This window comes from Corvus cornix, chromosome 1 (assembly GCF_000738735.6).
Source record: "Corvus cornix cornix isolate S_Up_H32 chromosome 1, ASM73873v5, whole genome shotgun sequence".
NCBI classification, from domain to species: Eukaryota; Metazoa; Chordata; class Aves; order Passeriformes; family Corvidae; genus Corvus; species Corvus cornix.
Window position 1 is genome coordinate 83,160,103 of NC_046332.1, and position 15,331 is coordinate 83,175,433.

A 15,331-nucleotide genomic window follows, 5' to 3' on the forward strand; every position below is an offset into this window, starting at 1 on the left:
CTCTAGTGGGCATTGATTCATGTGCTTCATGGTGTCAATAATTGTTTGTGAATTGCAGTAATTTTTTTCCTCTGAACAGAGCATTACTCCTGAAATACAGTCATTACGTATTGATTAGCTCTGTAGTTATTTTCATGCATCAGTAGCACCAGTAAAAAAATGGGTAACACTTGTTTTACACCAATGTGTAAGATCTGTACATTGTTCATCAACAAGTGAAAGGAATCTTTAAAATATGTTTTTTTTATTGCAGAGACCATATTGACATTCTCAGTAGTCATAAGTTTCAGGATAAATGGGAAAAGGTGAAAGAGCTCATTTGGGTTTTTAAGTTTTTTTTTGGTCAGGGCATTGTAAATGTTCTGCTGTGTCAGGACAAGAGTGCAATAAGAAGGATATATTTGTCACTGTTTAGTGCTAATGTGATTTCCTATTTTCCCTACTGTATGACCCTCCATTTAATCTCAATTGTTGGTAATGTGCTACTTTTTGATTAAACGATGAGAGCTGAAATTCACCAAGGAGAAAATAAATAAAACTATTTGTTTCACAGACTGTCAGCAGCTATTAGGGAAATTAAGTGTATTTTTCCCTGAACCATGTTACAGACTTTGCAAAGTTCACAATCAGTTGAAATCCTCTTTTATTGAATACAGATTTAAAAGCAAAATTCAGTTATATTTTGGACACTGAGGAGTTTATGCAATTGATAAAACTCAAACATTTAGATTATTTTTATATAAAAACTGCGCTGCTTGGAAACTCTTGCTTTTTGACTGTGGCACCCTTATAGCCACAGCTCAGAAGATTTGCAGAGTAAAGGGGGCTTTGCACCTTTTCCCCTCAGCTGCAGGAGTCTCATGCCCTGGAAAGGGCCAAGCAGCAGTAGGGATTGTGGCTGATGCTGGTGGCCGGGGACCAGCCTCACTCGCAATCCTTTATTGCAGCCCCACATGTCCAGAAATGGAGCATCCTGTCACACCACTCTCTTGCTTCAAAGAGGAGCCTTGTTGTCTGACCTGCTCTAGGGGCTTGGCACTGCTTGTGGATCCACCATTTCTCCTGAATTGTCAGATTTGGCTGGGTCAATGTATTGACAAGGTTTCACCTAGTATTTTCCTCTGCTTCTTCTACCATGATAAGGCTTGGGCTCACTCCTTTGTTTGCACCACAGATTGTAAATAGCATCTACCCCAAGAGATCATGCTGTGAAGTCTGTTTTTTACCCCTTTTGGTTTCTGAAGGGGCTCAATGACATGGATGGGTGATCTGAGGAAGGGGAGTGCTGGTGCTGCACTGGGAAACCCTCCTACCCTGAGCCCCTTCCTCCTCCACATGGTATATGGGCTGCAGAAAGGGATCTGAGCCAGTGAGGCAAGTAGCACACTGATGTAGCAGCCACACTCAGTGAGGTTGCATTGAGAGCCTGGCAAGAGGCATTTAGGAATTCATGAAGAAAAGGGAATGAAAAAGCACCGGGACTATCAGTGTGATTGTTGTGGGGCACGATGAAAAGGCAGGCGGAGAAATGGATGAAAGTTTTGTCTGCGGACATGCTTTGCATACCACATAGAGAAACAGAACCTAATCTTGATTGGAACAATTCAATTCCATTGTGAAGTACATGTTAAATAACAATGGGCAGCTGCAGAGCTGTGCAGACTTGCAGGTGAAGAGCAGAATTTTAAGCAAGTGGCTGTGCCGGCAGGAGAGGCAGAGGGGAGGGCTGGGATAGCAGCTGGCACTGGTGTTTGAGCTCTGCTCAGACCTCAGCCTGTGCTTTTACCAGTTAAAAGCAGTTGCTTAAACCTTAGCACAGTTCTGCACTAATTCAGCTGGAATTTTTCCTGGGAAGCAGAAGTTTAAGCATCTGGAGCTTTGCTGCTTGCAGTGTGTCACCTAGAGTGAGCAAGCATGTGGGGGGGGCTCATTGGTTGAACTCTCAAGGCCAAAGGACATATGTAGCAAAATGACACTACCAAAGAGCATAGTTCAATATTGAGCTTCCTAAAAGGAATTATTTCAGCACCAGATGAATCAGTAAAATGTATTCATCAAATCACAAAACCTCACAGTATTTGTTTTCCGTTCTAAACAACTTCTCTAACCTTTATATCAAAAAGCCCTATGAGTTCCAGCGCAACAGGAATTCTCCGGGGAGCTTAATGAAAAGGTTAATTTTCACTGTTTTATTTTGTCTATCAATAGTTCTGCAAGAGCAGGTCTCTGGGCCATGGCTACTTAAGTCCTGAATTAGTCCAGTATCAAAACCCCCAGTCAGAAACTCTGCAGAGACAGAAGCTACCTGAGAATCAAATAAAAGGAATAAGAAAACTTGCAGGAAGATTGTTGGGATTTTTAACATTCGAGACCCACACCTCTTTTTTTTGTTGTTTTGTTGGTTTCTTTTTTTTAACAGCTCATTGGGGAAAGACTTTGGGTGTGAAAGGGATTAAATGTTTTTCTCCTTTGCAGTTTTATATTGTCCTGTTTCAGTTAATGAGATTTGACCATTCACTATGGGTCTCATTTTTGGAATTTGAACCAACTCTTCCTTCAACAAAAGCCAGGCCAGTGAGTGTAGTCATTCACACAGGAATGGGGTACACCATGTCACCTGTACAGCAGTGAGACCCCTCTGCTGTGGCTTCTGTTATCCGGAAAGGAAATAAGAACATGGCAAGGACCATATCTGTCACCAAATCCAATCCTGCCATTTGCAATGAATACACAATTTTTTTTGACTCCATCTGTTACCTTAATGAAGGTTTACAAAACCCCCTTAGAAATAAGCCTAGATATTAAATTTAACAACTTCAGTGGATAGTAGATCTGGGTCTTTCTTCTTAGCAGCAGTTAACAATTTTAACTACATGCCATTTCATGGTTTCCTTTATCTGTTCCACTGGGAAGAACTGACACTTGTTTTTCCTTTAGTGCCTCTGCAAATGAATGGCTTTATCCCACCCCCCCCCCCCCGCATTGTGAGTACCAGCCTGCCCTTCTTTCTGACCATTTAGCTGATTAAATGTGATAAGCTTAAACTCTTGAGTAATTGTTTTCAAGACGGAAGTTTTTTGCTTCCATTTCAAATCTTGGGAAACATTTGTGTGGCTGAGGGTCTGCGTGTTTTCTCTCTCTATAATGAGCTCTGCAGTTAAAGATATGATGGCTCAAATCTTGTCTGACATAGTTTTAGAGACTAGTCTCATTGAAATCAATGGTACTCTTTGCCTGTCTAAAGTTATACATGTTCTTTGGGTCTCTTCTGAATTTAAGCCATCAATAGATTCCTTTGCGGATGGTAAAGAGCCCTGGGGTTGATTGATTTAAACAAAGGGATTTAGGTTACAGAGCTTAAATTCACTTTCAGTCTGCACAACAAAAAAAACTTGATTTGAATAATCAGATTCATTCCTCCTTTGCATTTGCATTTTTAGTTATTTTGTTAAAAACAAGTTGATTCTGGTGGGTTAATAAGCGTTCAGATACGTCAATTTGCAACTGAATGTAGCCTTGGCCTTTAAATTTAGAACTTTTCTTGGGTAACAGAGGACAAGCTATATAGACAGCTCCATAATTGTATGGTTTCAGAATCTATCTGTTATTTCATGACTCTAGCAATCTGATAGCATTGTGATAGAAAATGGGAAATGGTAGTTCTCTTTACAAGATGACTTTTTTTTTTACTTGTTTTTACAAGTTGCTTCCTGATAAAATAGAGTTTAATTAAAATGAAGAGAACTGTAATTTTTCAAGGGTTTTATTACTAAAACAGAAAAGCCCTGAACTTATTGGGCAAAACTGAGGATGTAAAATTTGTAATTACTTACTTGAACTACCTATCTGTTAAAAAGATATGATTAAAAAATCTGGGCCACTCTCACCTAATTCTAGTCTTCCACTTAAATGAATATAGGAAGTAAGTCTAGCCTTCTCATTTTCCATCTTTATGGTATGTTACTAGGGACAGATGTAAATTAACCCTTTCATTTATATCTTTTTTGTTTATCATTCAAGATTAAATGATGAAATTTCCAGCAACTGGAATTATGTGAAACAAATTTCCAGAATAAGATTCCTTCCCTCCCCACCACTTTTATCTGTCTTCCAGTTTGGGCTTTCTCCTCTTAGTCTGGGGAATATTGTGAAACTATAATTTAAGCACAATAGCTCTGTAAAAAACAGAAACTCAGAGCAGCTCGGACATGGACAGTGCTAAATGGTTGTTCTGGTTTGGGCTGAGATGGAATTAATTTTCTTCTTAGCAGCTGGTACAGTTTTGGATTCACTATGAGAATAATGTTGATGACACACTGATGTAGCTGTCATTAAGTGGTGCTTACACAAAGCCAAGGACCTTTCAGTTTCCTATGCTCTGCCAGTGAGAAGATGCACAAGGAGCCATGAGGCAGCATGGCCAGGGCAGCTGACCCAAAGTGGCCTAAGAGATATTCCATACCACAGATCATCATGCTCAGTGCATAAACTGAGGAGAGTGTGCCAGGAGCCATTGGTTGCTGCTCAGAGGGCCTCAGTCAGTGGGTAGTGAGCAATTGTGGATTTTATCTCTTTCTGACTCTCTTCCCCATCCCACTGGGGAGTGGGAGGGGAGTAAGTGGCTTACTTGCCACCTGGGATTGAACTGCAACGGTGGTATTTGGTGACCTGCTTTAAACGCCTTTCTTCCAGGCAGCTCAGGGACAAGGAGACAAAGGCTGAGACCCAGGGTGAGGATAAGCACTGTAAGGTGAAGGTCTTTTCCCATGCAGGAGCTTTGTGTGGGGCAGACCCATCAGCAGGATGTATTACAGCCCAGCTAGCATGCCACTGCAACGTGGACCTAAGAAGTTTGGGGAAAAGTGTACTTTTGCTTTCATCTCTCCCATCTTCCCAGACATATTTTCATCTCGCATGCTATTAATTCATACATGTAGCACCCTGTAGTCATTTTGAGTTAGTTTGTGCACTTCACAGGTTCTGGTCCTCATCTTTGGCAGTGCAGGCATATGGCCTGCCTGAATCCTGGGGAAGTGTTCTCTGCTGACCTTACCTGGTGATCCCGGAAAGGATTTGCACTTTCACACCTTCGCCATCTGTTTTCAGCAGGTGCCTCCAGCAGGAAAGGTGTGAAACCAAGACTGGCAGCCACCCTCTCCCAGCCCTCCTCCACCTAGCTGAGCCCACAGATGGAATAATCCTGCTGCTGTTTGGGGTACAAAATGGGGGTTGTAGCAATTTAAAAGAGAAGAAGCTGTGAAATAGCTGCTGGCTTATGTAATTTTGGATTACTTCATTTTGTCTGTGTTCTTTACAGTCTTTATGCTTTTTGATCTCTTCATAATTCATAAAGGCTTTCTATATTGTGGTCTCCTTTTAAATATTTAGGAGTTCCATGTCCATCCTGAGTTCTTATAATAATTAAAAAAATAAGTAACAGTCATTATAAGGAAGTTGTGAAGTGGGAGATGTGTCAGTTTCTATTTTCTATCAAGGGAAAACAAGATATATGACTTGGCAAATATTAAACAGTAAGTAAAAAAGTAGAGATGATGGTAGGGGGCTACAAATCAAAAGTTGCCATATATCTTATTCTTGAAGTCTTGGGTTTTCACCAAAAGCCAGCAAAGATATTTTACTTTGCATGAGCAGGCAGGTAGTAAATTGTTCAGAGATGTATGCACTCAGGAGCATCGTCTTCAGCACCTCAAGCGTTGCTATGTCTCTTTTTCTCTGGGGCTGCTAAAAATGCAGCTACCACTTCAAACACAAATACTTCTGTGTGATTTGCTGTGTTGCTTTGATTGTCAAAATCTATCTTCTTTGAAAGAATTCAAGAAACTAAAGATGACCCATGTACTGTTGTAAGATAATGCATTGAAAATTTAAGCTGGAAGTAAACAAACGACTTGTGTATTTTTCTTTACGAACACAGGAAAAGGAGTTACAGCCCAGTGCACGAGGCTTCAGAATTAGGATTTAGGAGACTGATTCTTTCCTCATCTTTTCTGACCTGCATATTTGCTTCAATAAATATCTTGTGAGTCTCTGAATAGAGGAGTTTTAGAAAATTCCAGATTGTGTGAGGATGTCCAGGAAAATTCTCAGTGATTTAACTCAGGCATCCTCAGCAATAGGTACATGCAGGACATCAACTGGTTTCTAGAGAGCTCATTAACCAGCAGAGTGTCACGCTCCCAGAAGAGGCTTCAGTATTTTCTGAAATACATGTACTTTCTCAGCTCTCTCTGCCTGTTGTTGCCTGTCTTATTTCGTAGAGACTGGATGTTCCAGCAACTGAGCGTCTCTGCTTGGATGTTTATGCAATGTCTGGGGCAGCAGGCTCTTATCTGTCAAGTTTTGCATACTGTTACGGAGCTGAGCGAGGTAACAAGTGTAATGTGATTTCAGTGGCTGCAGCGATATCTCAGCTCTGACTTGAAGACATTGTTGTCTACTGCAGAGCAAGCTTAGGGATCAACTTCCAGGCAAAGTAATGTTCCTCAATGCACTTGACAAAATGAATAAAGGACTCAGTTATGATTAATGACTTTGACCCAAAGTTTCAAGTCCCTGCTCATATTCAGTCATGTAAAATTGGGTTCTTATTTAAGCTATTTCAAAATTGCTTAAAAGTGAACATAGTTCTTTTAGTTTTCTATTCAATATCTTAGAAAATGCAAAGTACGGATCCACAAACACTCCTGCTCACATCACCAATGTTATATCGCACTTCTAACCTGAGAGAGATTCAGTTTGAAATTAAGACACACAAATATAATTTTATTATTTTAATGAATATTATTATTATTTATAATATTTGTACATATAATAATTTATAATACCTACCGTTGAGTTCACTGTTGGGAGTTTCTCCTTGAAATCAATGGAGTTTTCTTCAGTGTAGCCCAGGAAGCTGGCCAAACAACGAATTGATTCTCTGCTTCCCATGGGCAGGCAGGTGTTCAGCCATCTCCAGGAGAGCACGACCCCATCACACATGACCATGACTTGGGAAGACAAACACCTTCACTGCAAATACCTGCCCTTCTTTTTCCCCCCACTTTATATACTGAGCATGATGTCATATGGTCTGGAATATCCTTTTGGTCACCTGTCCCACCTGTGACTCCTCCTGACCTCCCATGCACCCCCAAGTTCCTTGTCAGCATGGCAGTAAAAAAGGCAGAAAAGTCCCCAACTCTTTGTAAGCCTTGCTCAGCAATAACAGAAATCTCTATATTATCAACCCTGTGTTCAGCACAAATCCAAAACACAGCCCCATACCAGCCCCTGTGAAGAAAATTAACTCTACCCCAGCCAAAAGCATCTGCTTGGCCTGAAGTAGCTGCTTTAGAAGAGGGTTCAGAGTCATGGCTGCTGCCTTCCTCAGTAAACTTTGCTCATGTTTTGAATCTGCAACAAGACTCATCCAATGGTTTCAGAGTAGAGCTGCTTGGCCGTTTTTCAGCAAAACAGATTTCTCAGAAGGCATTACTATGACACAAAACCAATTCAAACCTTTGACCACCAGCTCCATCAAAAGATTCATCAGAAATGAGGTGTTCAGACCTGGGTACATGCCTGCTTCCTGGATCCCCTGGGCAACAGGCTGACCCCGACAGTCTTTTGAGGACAGTTCTTTTCTTCCATAGTGCACCTTATCTACAGGCATTCCAGCCACCTATGCAGGGGATGATGTTAAGATAAGATGGGACTTCCCAGCCATACTGTGTACGTGAATATTTTTTAGGCTCTTTCCAAAAAATTTGCTTTCAAAAGAAAAGGAGATTCAGGATTTGATACTCTCTGTGTCTGTTTGCCAGCTATCTTGGCTTCTGTTCTTTCAGTATCTTGTGCTCAGGGAAAACTTCTCTTTTTCCCCAAATAGTCATGAATTATTCAGATTATAAAAGCTCCTTTCCTTCCAAATTTTGATACATTTTTAGTGTGAAAATTGCTTTGTGTTCTTAATCATCAAAATTTCATGTTTTATTATATATTTATATCTTTGATTAAGAAATTATTTCTCTGTGGCCACAACATTCTCAGGAGAAAGGCTTCACATTTTAACTGAGCCATTTCTACTATTTCTTTCAAAGACAAAATATGAAGAATTTTATTACGGAGTGAATTTATTAAAGAATTCTTATTGCCGCAAGTTGGGGATTGAAGAGAAATTAATTTGATGGTGCTGACTGGGTACCTAGGGAGAACTATATTCAATAAAATACCTCTTTCTAGTCTATTATCAAGGCAGAAATTGGATAGAAATAGCATAATAGCAAGCTACATATGAAAGAATAGAAGGAAAGAGAGAACGCAGATAGCAACCAGGGGTTTTGAGTGAAGGCAGAGATTGCTGAAAAGATATGCTGCCACACTTCTCTGGCAGCTTTGGCTTCCTAGGGACCTGCCAGTTGGTCCTGGCCACTGGTCTCACCAGGACATAAAGTCAGCACTACAGCCTTATTGATCAAAGGTTGCTGAACACGTCCATACAGCTGCGTCATGGTTCTCTTTCTAGCCTTTGTCTTCATACTCAGTATTTCAATGGATTACTTTTTGTCTGGAATTTCCAAAGCAACAATCACGTTAGGAGGTCTAGACAGTGCAAGTTACACAACGCACACTGAACACACATAGCCCCTGTCTTCACCTGGAGGCTGTGACACTACAGCAGCTGTTATTTCACCTTGGACTCCTGCACTAGAAAGTAACCTGGTGTCTTCCCAAGACACCTGGCTTTGAAATAATTCAGTGGTTCACAGATCATAGTAATCAGTGCACCCTAGAACACAGGTAACTGGTTTCTCACAAGCTTGTTTGCTTTAATATTCATGGGAACACTATCCCAGCTACTCTGTTTCTGAAATTTTTTCAAACTATTCCATGTTCTGTGTTTTCCTTTGTTCTTGAGAGTAAGGCAGTGCATTGAGGGTGACTGGTGTCACCCCTCCACTAGCTGCCATCAAGTAGATGAAAGACTTTGCTGTACCGAGTAAGAGTAATTTCATGTTCCCTTTGTTGTTGCTAATCCCTACAGTGTATATGCATAGTACTCTTCAGGGATCCCAGATGATCGTTGTCTTTCCTGAAGGAAGACAGAAAAGGAAAAAAACTCTGCCTATACAGAATTTTTCAGTACAGAAGCAAGTCAGTAATATACCAGCATTTAAAAAATATTACCAGAATAATTATCACTGAGAAAAGTGAAGGAACACAGGCAAAATTACCTGAGTACTGAAGCCCAGAAGATGGCCCGTTCAGTGCTTTCTGTGTCTTCCCAGCTGGAACCAGGGAATTTGTTACCGGCTCCACGAACGGCCTGATAGAAACTCACTCATTTAAAAAAGTGAAGCCACAGAGCAAACACCATGAACACCTGTGGCAAAAAGAAAACCAAACCAAAACACTTCTGCAAGCTACTTTAACTCCTCAGCTCATGAGTAGATTTCCCACATGAACTGAAAAGTGCATGATATAATGGATGGTACATGAGGTAGGACCAGTTGTATAAGCCCACTTTTGATGAGAGTTCCTACAGCAGTCTACCTAATGTTGCTGATGAGGGTTATTCCACCCATACTTGATGTATTCTGCAGCACAAATTATAGGGATAAAGGTGTTTTAACATGTTTTTCCTCAGCATTAAGTTATCTTAATCACAGGCAGTTCTGTGTGCACATCTCTCTGTTTGACCCCTTGTTCATGTCCCTCAAAACTCAACAGTGATTCTGTCAGCTGCTTCCTGCTCTCTGTCCTCTGTGCCCAACCTTCTCTCCTATAATCTCTCCAGATGGCAGAATCCTGAAGTCATTAAATACAAATCAAGTACAATTTTCTGATTGAGTGGGATGAGGGGAAGCTATTCCAAAGTTGTAAGTCCCCTGATACCATGGCTAGTATCACTGCTGCCCTTTCAATCTGGCCAACTCTGTTAGGCAGTACAATCTGAAGTATATGTATCCTGTCCACTCCAGCTATTTGTCACAATGTTTAAGACACAACAGTTGTCACTGTTGGCTGGTAGTTGCTGCAATTGGTACTGAGAAAATGAATGGATTACAGGGGAGGAGTTATAGGAGCTTATTAAATTTTTTTCCTGTGCAGTTTTCTGTGGTTTCTGATAAACATAACACACTGTCTAACCCAGGACTCTGAGCTATGAATTCAGGTGAAGGTGGAAGTGGATGAGTACGTGGATTATCATGGAAAGCGCCACAAAGCCATCATGTCTAACTGATGCAGACGCATGATTTCTGAAGAGTTAAGCTGTTCCTCCTGTTTTAGACAAATGGAAAGGATGTAACATTTCATGGCAACATGGCTGTAGGAACTGACTGTTGTCAGCTAACACATTTCCAAGCATTAGCACCCAGAACGGACAAAATTATATGTCCCTTAAAATTGCATTAATCAAAATGCATGAACTAGCAAGTCCTAAAAAATCAATATTAAAATACAAACCCTCTTAGCACTTGTCCCAGTTTCCCTAGAACAGAATATTCCATTTCATACTGAGGGAAAATTGTTCTTTGTCGATGAGTTATAATTGATGAATATTAAAAACCAAAGAAATAGCAGAGCTTCCATAAAAAGAAAAGAGTTTTTACTCTGGGAATAGATGGTGCCAAAATAATGTAATTTTTTGTATGTAGGCTACACTTTGCTTAAATGAGCTGATCACATGCTATCTTTTCTCTCCTTCTTCCACAGCCTCCACAGGTAAAAAAGATGTGTAATTTCAATCAGACCTTTATTTACTGTTGAAGGCAAACATATAGTTAATTGAAAAAGAAAGTAAAAGATGTGATCAATACTATAACAAGCAAAAGGAATAACAGGTTCAGAATTTCATTAGGAAGAAGTTAAGCAGAAATCGTTTTTGCTTGGATTTTACAAAGGCATTACTTACAGTTCCTTGGATACTAATAATATAACAGTTTGTAAACAAAAATCCAATTTAAAAAAAAGTTCAGCACCAATAAGTTGGTAACTGAAGAATGAAGAAGCATTGTGCAATTTATAGGCAGCCCTTTTCTCTTTAGGACAAGTCCAGCCAATTAATGAAGAAGATGTTGCTGATTCTATATATACAAATATGATTCTTTTACTGGTTTTTAAGGCTTTTTTACACTGGCAACGTGTAGAGAATTCTCCCCTGTGACTTGAATAATACTGGGGTGCCAGTTTGGACAAATTTGGAGGAAAATATCCTCTGAGAGAAGGCAGGTTACAACCACCCCTCCCCCACCAGGTTCGGGAAAAAAAGAAATTTTCCTTGGAGGAAAGTGAAAGAGATAAAAACTATTTATTTAACAAACACACAGGAAAAGGATAATAATGCTAAATTATAAAACCTCTCACTGTGGAGAGAAACCTGGGAAGATTTCAGAGTCCTTCTGTAGGTGTGGACTCTCTCCTCCTCCTCGGAGCTGGGTCGTGGGCCCACCTCCAGGACCTCGGTGGAAAATTGTCCCAATGTGTTCTGATGTTGAAACAGTCCAGAAGAGAAGAAGGGAAAAAAACCCCAAAGTCCCAGGAAAACAAAGTTCAACTCTCCATCTCTCTCCGGAGAAACGGAGCCGAAAGCTGGCTGAAAAGTAAGAAGGGTGCTTCCTCTTCTCTTGCTGCTGCAGGAGCAGAGGAGTGTGTATCTGTGTCCTTGAACAACTGCTTTGAGAAGTTTGCTTGGTTTTTTCCTCTCCCTTCTCTCAGGCTCAGTTTAAAGGCACAGAAAGGCCCAAATTAATTTCTCGGCATAGAGCAGTGATAGGGGATACACATCATAAAGTCACCCCAAGACAACTGGTTATTACTTCCTGTCTATCTGGAACTCTTGGTATAATACTTCAGGGTCCCAAAGATGGAAGAGACTTTAAAGACCATCTAGTTCCAACCCCCTTGCCATGGAAAGAGACATCTTCCACTAGACCAGGTTGCTCAAAACCTCATCCAACCTGGCCTTGAACACTCCAAGTGATGGTTAATTCCTTAATGTAGTATGGTTGGGTTTTTTCCCTGTATGTTTAGATAATTGCTTTAGCAACAGGAGATAGAAACTAAACAAGAATTTTGCATAGAACTTTAAGCTTAGCATATTAGATATGGTGGATGGGAGGAGCAAAGTAAATCTTAGGAAAAGTTACACAAGCTGACTTTAATGGATGGTCACAGTGTTACTGTGCTTATAAATCACAGTGTGGGCATGTAAGCACTTTCAACTAGTACATAACCCTATTTAAAATATTTGATATTATTTTGAATAGAAGAGAGTAGAATAGACTGTTTCAGTTGGAAGGGACCTACAACAAAAGTGACCAAATCATGACTGACCAAATGATAAAGCAAATTTTTAAAGTCATTGTTCAAATGCCTGTTAAACACTGACAGGCTTGGGACACCAAACACTTCTCCAGGAAGGCAGCTCCAGTGTTTGACCACCCTCTTGATATAAATCGCCTCTGGTGGGGAACTTATCTGATATACCATCAAAAGTAAATATCTTGATAAATCCTGTATATCCTGGGAGAACCTTACCACTGAATCAGCAGAGACAATGTGGTATTTCTGATGCTGTAACAATATCCATACAGACCAGGCTCTGAGGCTGCAGAGAGCCCTGCTCATAAGAACATAATCACATGAATTCCGCCCACAGACAATTTTTTGAAAGCATTTTAGTGTTGAGCTGTTGTCATTAAGATTTGGGCATCATGATATTGACATTTATGCCTGTTTGTGCTGGAGAGCTGTTAAACTCAGGAACATAACGTCCAGTGAACCATCACATGAAGTAATGGTTTATCCATGTCAGTAATTTTTTTAAGTAGAGCACAAGAGTATGTAAGAAAACTTTTGGTTTTTCTCTGTCATCCAGAATAAGTTGTATAAAATATGAATGCTCATATTCATCATTGTTCTACTACTTTAAAATATCAAGATACTTCATATTGCTGATCACAGCTGATCATTATGTTAGCCACTCTGTGAGCAAAGAATTGTGCAGACCCTTTATGTTATTTACATAACGTACTGGGTACGAATAGCACTATTTTCCTTAGGATAAAGAAGGGTGAAGTAGTGGTAGAGTACTAAACCAAGGTAAATGAGCATTTTTAAAGTGATTTTAGACAGAATCTCATAGTACAGTCATTTTCTAAAAAAACCAAACATAACAAAAAGCTTCCAATTACTTAGATTTATTAGTTTTTATAAGGCACCGTGTAACCGATTCACTACTGTCTCATTCATCAAGTGAGTTCTTCAGGAAAAGACATCCTGTCAGGTGCTGCAGACAAAGCTCTGAGCAGCATCAGTACTGTTAATGTCTCAGATAATGACTGCAAAGATTGCAAAATGATACATTATTATCTAGCAGGCATTGATCATAATTATATCACTGATAAAGGCAAAGCATATCAAATGTTGTCTTTTAAATATGTCCTTCAGTTAGAATAAAAATGCCATGGAAATAATCTCAGTGGTAGCTGTGTGATCCTTCCGAATGCAAAATGTAAATGTTTTGCATATACTGAGGATGAAAGGAATTATCACTCTAAGCTATTCACTTATTAATTTTCATTTAATACTCATGGTATATCAAACATTATAGATCATTCACCATTTTGCTTTATGACAGAGCAGAACCCTGACAACTATGCTCTGTTTAAAATGTAATTCCCTCATTTACCTGCCTGCTTGGACTGAACTGCAGAGTCTTAATTTGCTGTCACCGTTTCCATGTTCCTTTGCTCATGTCACATTGTTGTTAAAATGAACACATTGCATGTACAGCATAGCCTTCTTATTCCTAAGGCAGAGCACAGACTCTTTCATCCTTGCAAAATGAATAATTAAACTAGGATTTTAATATTTGTGCTTGCTTTTGGGTTTATTAGCTCTAACTGTGAAAACTAAATCAATTATTTTGTATTCTCCATCTGACTAACTCTTGAAAAAATGGACTGCGGTTTTCCATACATCTGTTCTGGCTTTAAGCTATCTTAAAATAGCACTGTTGAAGAAATGGACTCTGCCAATTGAATAAGTGGCTTTCTTATTATAACAAGACCACAAGTGTAAAGCAAAATCAGGGAAGATGTTTGTCACTGATAAGGTCCTATGGTGGTAATGTCATTCTTCTGCTGTACCTGCCTCACTTGAATTTGGGTTTTTCTGTTTCTACAGACCCCAGAGGAAGGAGCCTCTACAACCATCTATGCAGCGGTTTCGCCCGAGATGGAAGGAGCTGGTGGCTGCTACCTTTACAATGAGGAAAGGACAAAATCGGCTGACGTAGCTTATGATGAAGAGCTGCAGAGAAGGCTCTGGACAGAAAGCTGCAAGATGGTTGGGATTTCTGATGAAGCCAGCAGGCTTCCCTAGAAGAAGCCACTTTCAGCTGGGCAAATGAAATGCATTGAAAAGCATCTTAGGTGAATTCTTGCACCATCAGTCATCATCCTGGAAATCACCGTTCAGTCCCAAAGGCAAATGTGAACAGCTGCTCTTCACCTGAATCCCTAATCTGCTAGGGTATGGGGGGAATATTCCCACAGAAAGGTGTAGTGGTTGGTTTTAAATCTAACCATCAGTTTTGTAAATCATGATGTTTCAGTCCGTGATTAAAATACAATCTTTAAACATGTGCAGAGATGAGTTTTCATTGCTTTGTTCAACAAAAATAACACTGGAGCATGTTGTACTGGGAGGTTTTGAACTTTAACCTCCTTTGTACATGTAAGTTACTCTTATAAATCAGTTTTAAAAGTTGCAGCTTTATTTCCTTAAGCTTCATTAATCTTCAAGACACTTTCATCAGCTTGTTCTAATGCAGAAATTTGGCATTCATGATCGTGATGTTGTTTCTGTCTTAAGGTTAGTTTTATTTGTCAGCTTTTATCCAGAGGTATTAACTGAAGGTCAGAACAACAACAAAGAAGTAAATAAATAGTGTCTTCTTCAAAAAGGATATTGAATTCACTTGTTTCCAGTTTAAGTTCATCTCTCCTATAAAGGTGAGGAAGGGGTCAAGCATCATAACGGCAAAACTGGCTTTGGCAGAGGATGCAGTCAGCCTCTTGTTTTGACAGTGGGCTAAGATTACTTGTCCCCCTTTTCTCCTGAACCCCTGTAATGTTGCACCCACAGCTTCTTTCATTTTCTCTGACAAGGAGAGTCACACATATACTGTTGCATGAAGAATCAGCTCCTTTTATTGGTTTTGATCCCAGTTCATATTTGTTTCAGAGCTAGAGTTCATGGTTTGGAAGAGACAGCAATTAATACCAGCCCACTTTTTCCTTTTTCTGGAGATGTACAATGC

At 39.8% G+C, this 15,331-nt stretch overlaps 1 protein-coding gene across 2 annotated transcripts in view; it reads left to right on the forward strand.

Moving 5' to 3' along the window:
• The window catches only part of DHRSX (dehydrogenase/reductase X-linked), a 162,997-nt gene extending 148,338 nt beyond the window's left edge, over positions 1–14,659 (forward strand). The window contains exon 8 of one of the 2 annotated variants that reach the window (XM_039567780.1): positions 14,194–14,659. In XM_039567780.1, coding sequence (XP_039423714.1) covers positions 14,194–14,391 — 198 coding nt within the window. In that variant the 3' untranslated portion in view covers positions 14,392–14,659. The remainder of the gene's footprint in view (positions 1–14,193) is intronic. The other variant, XM_039567817.1, reaches the window with a different exon arrangement.
• Positions 14,660–15,331: the final 672 nt, after the last annotated feature.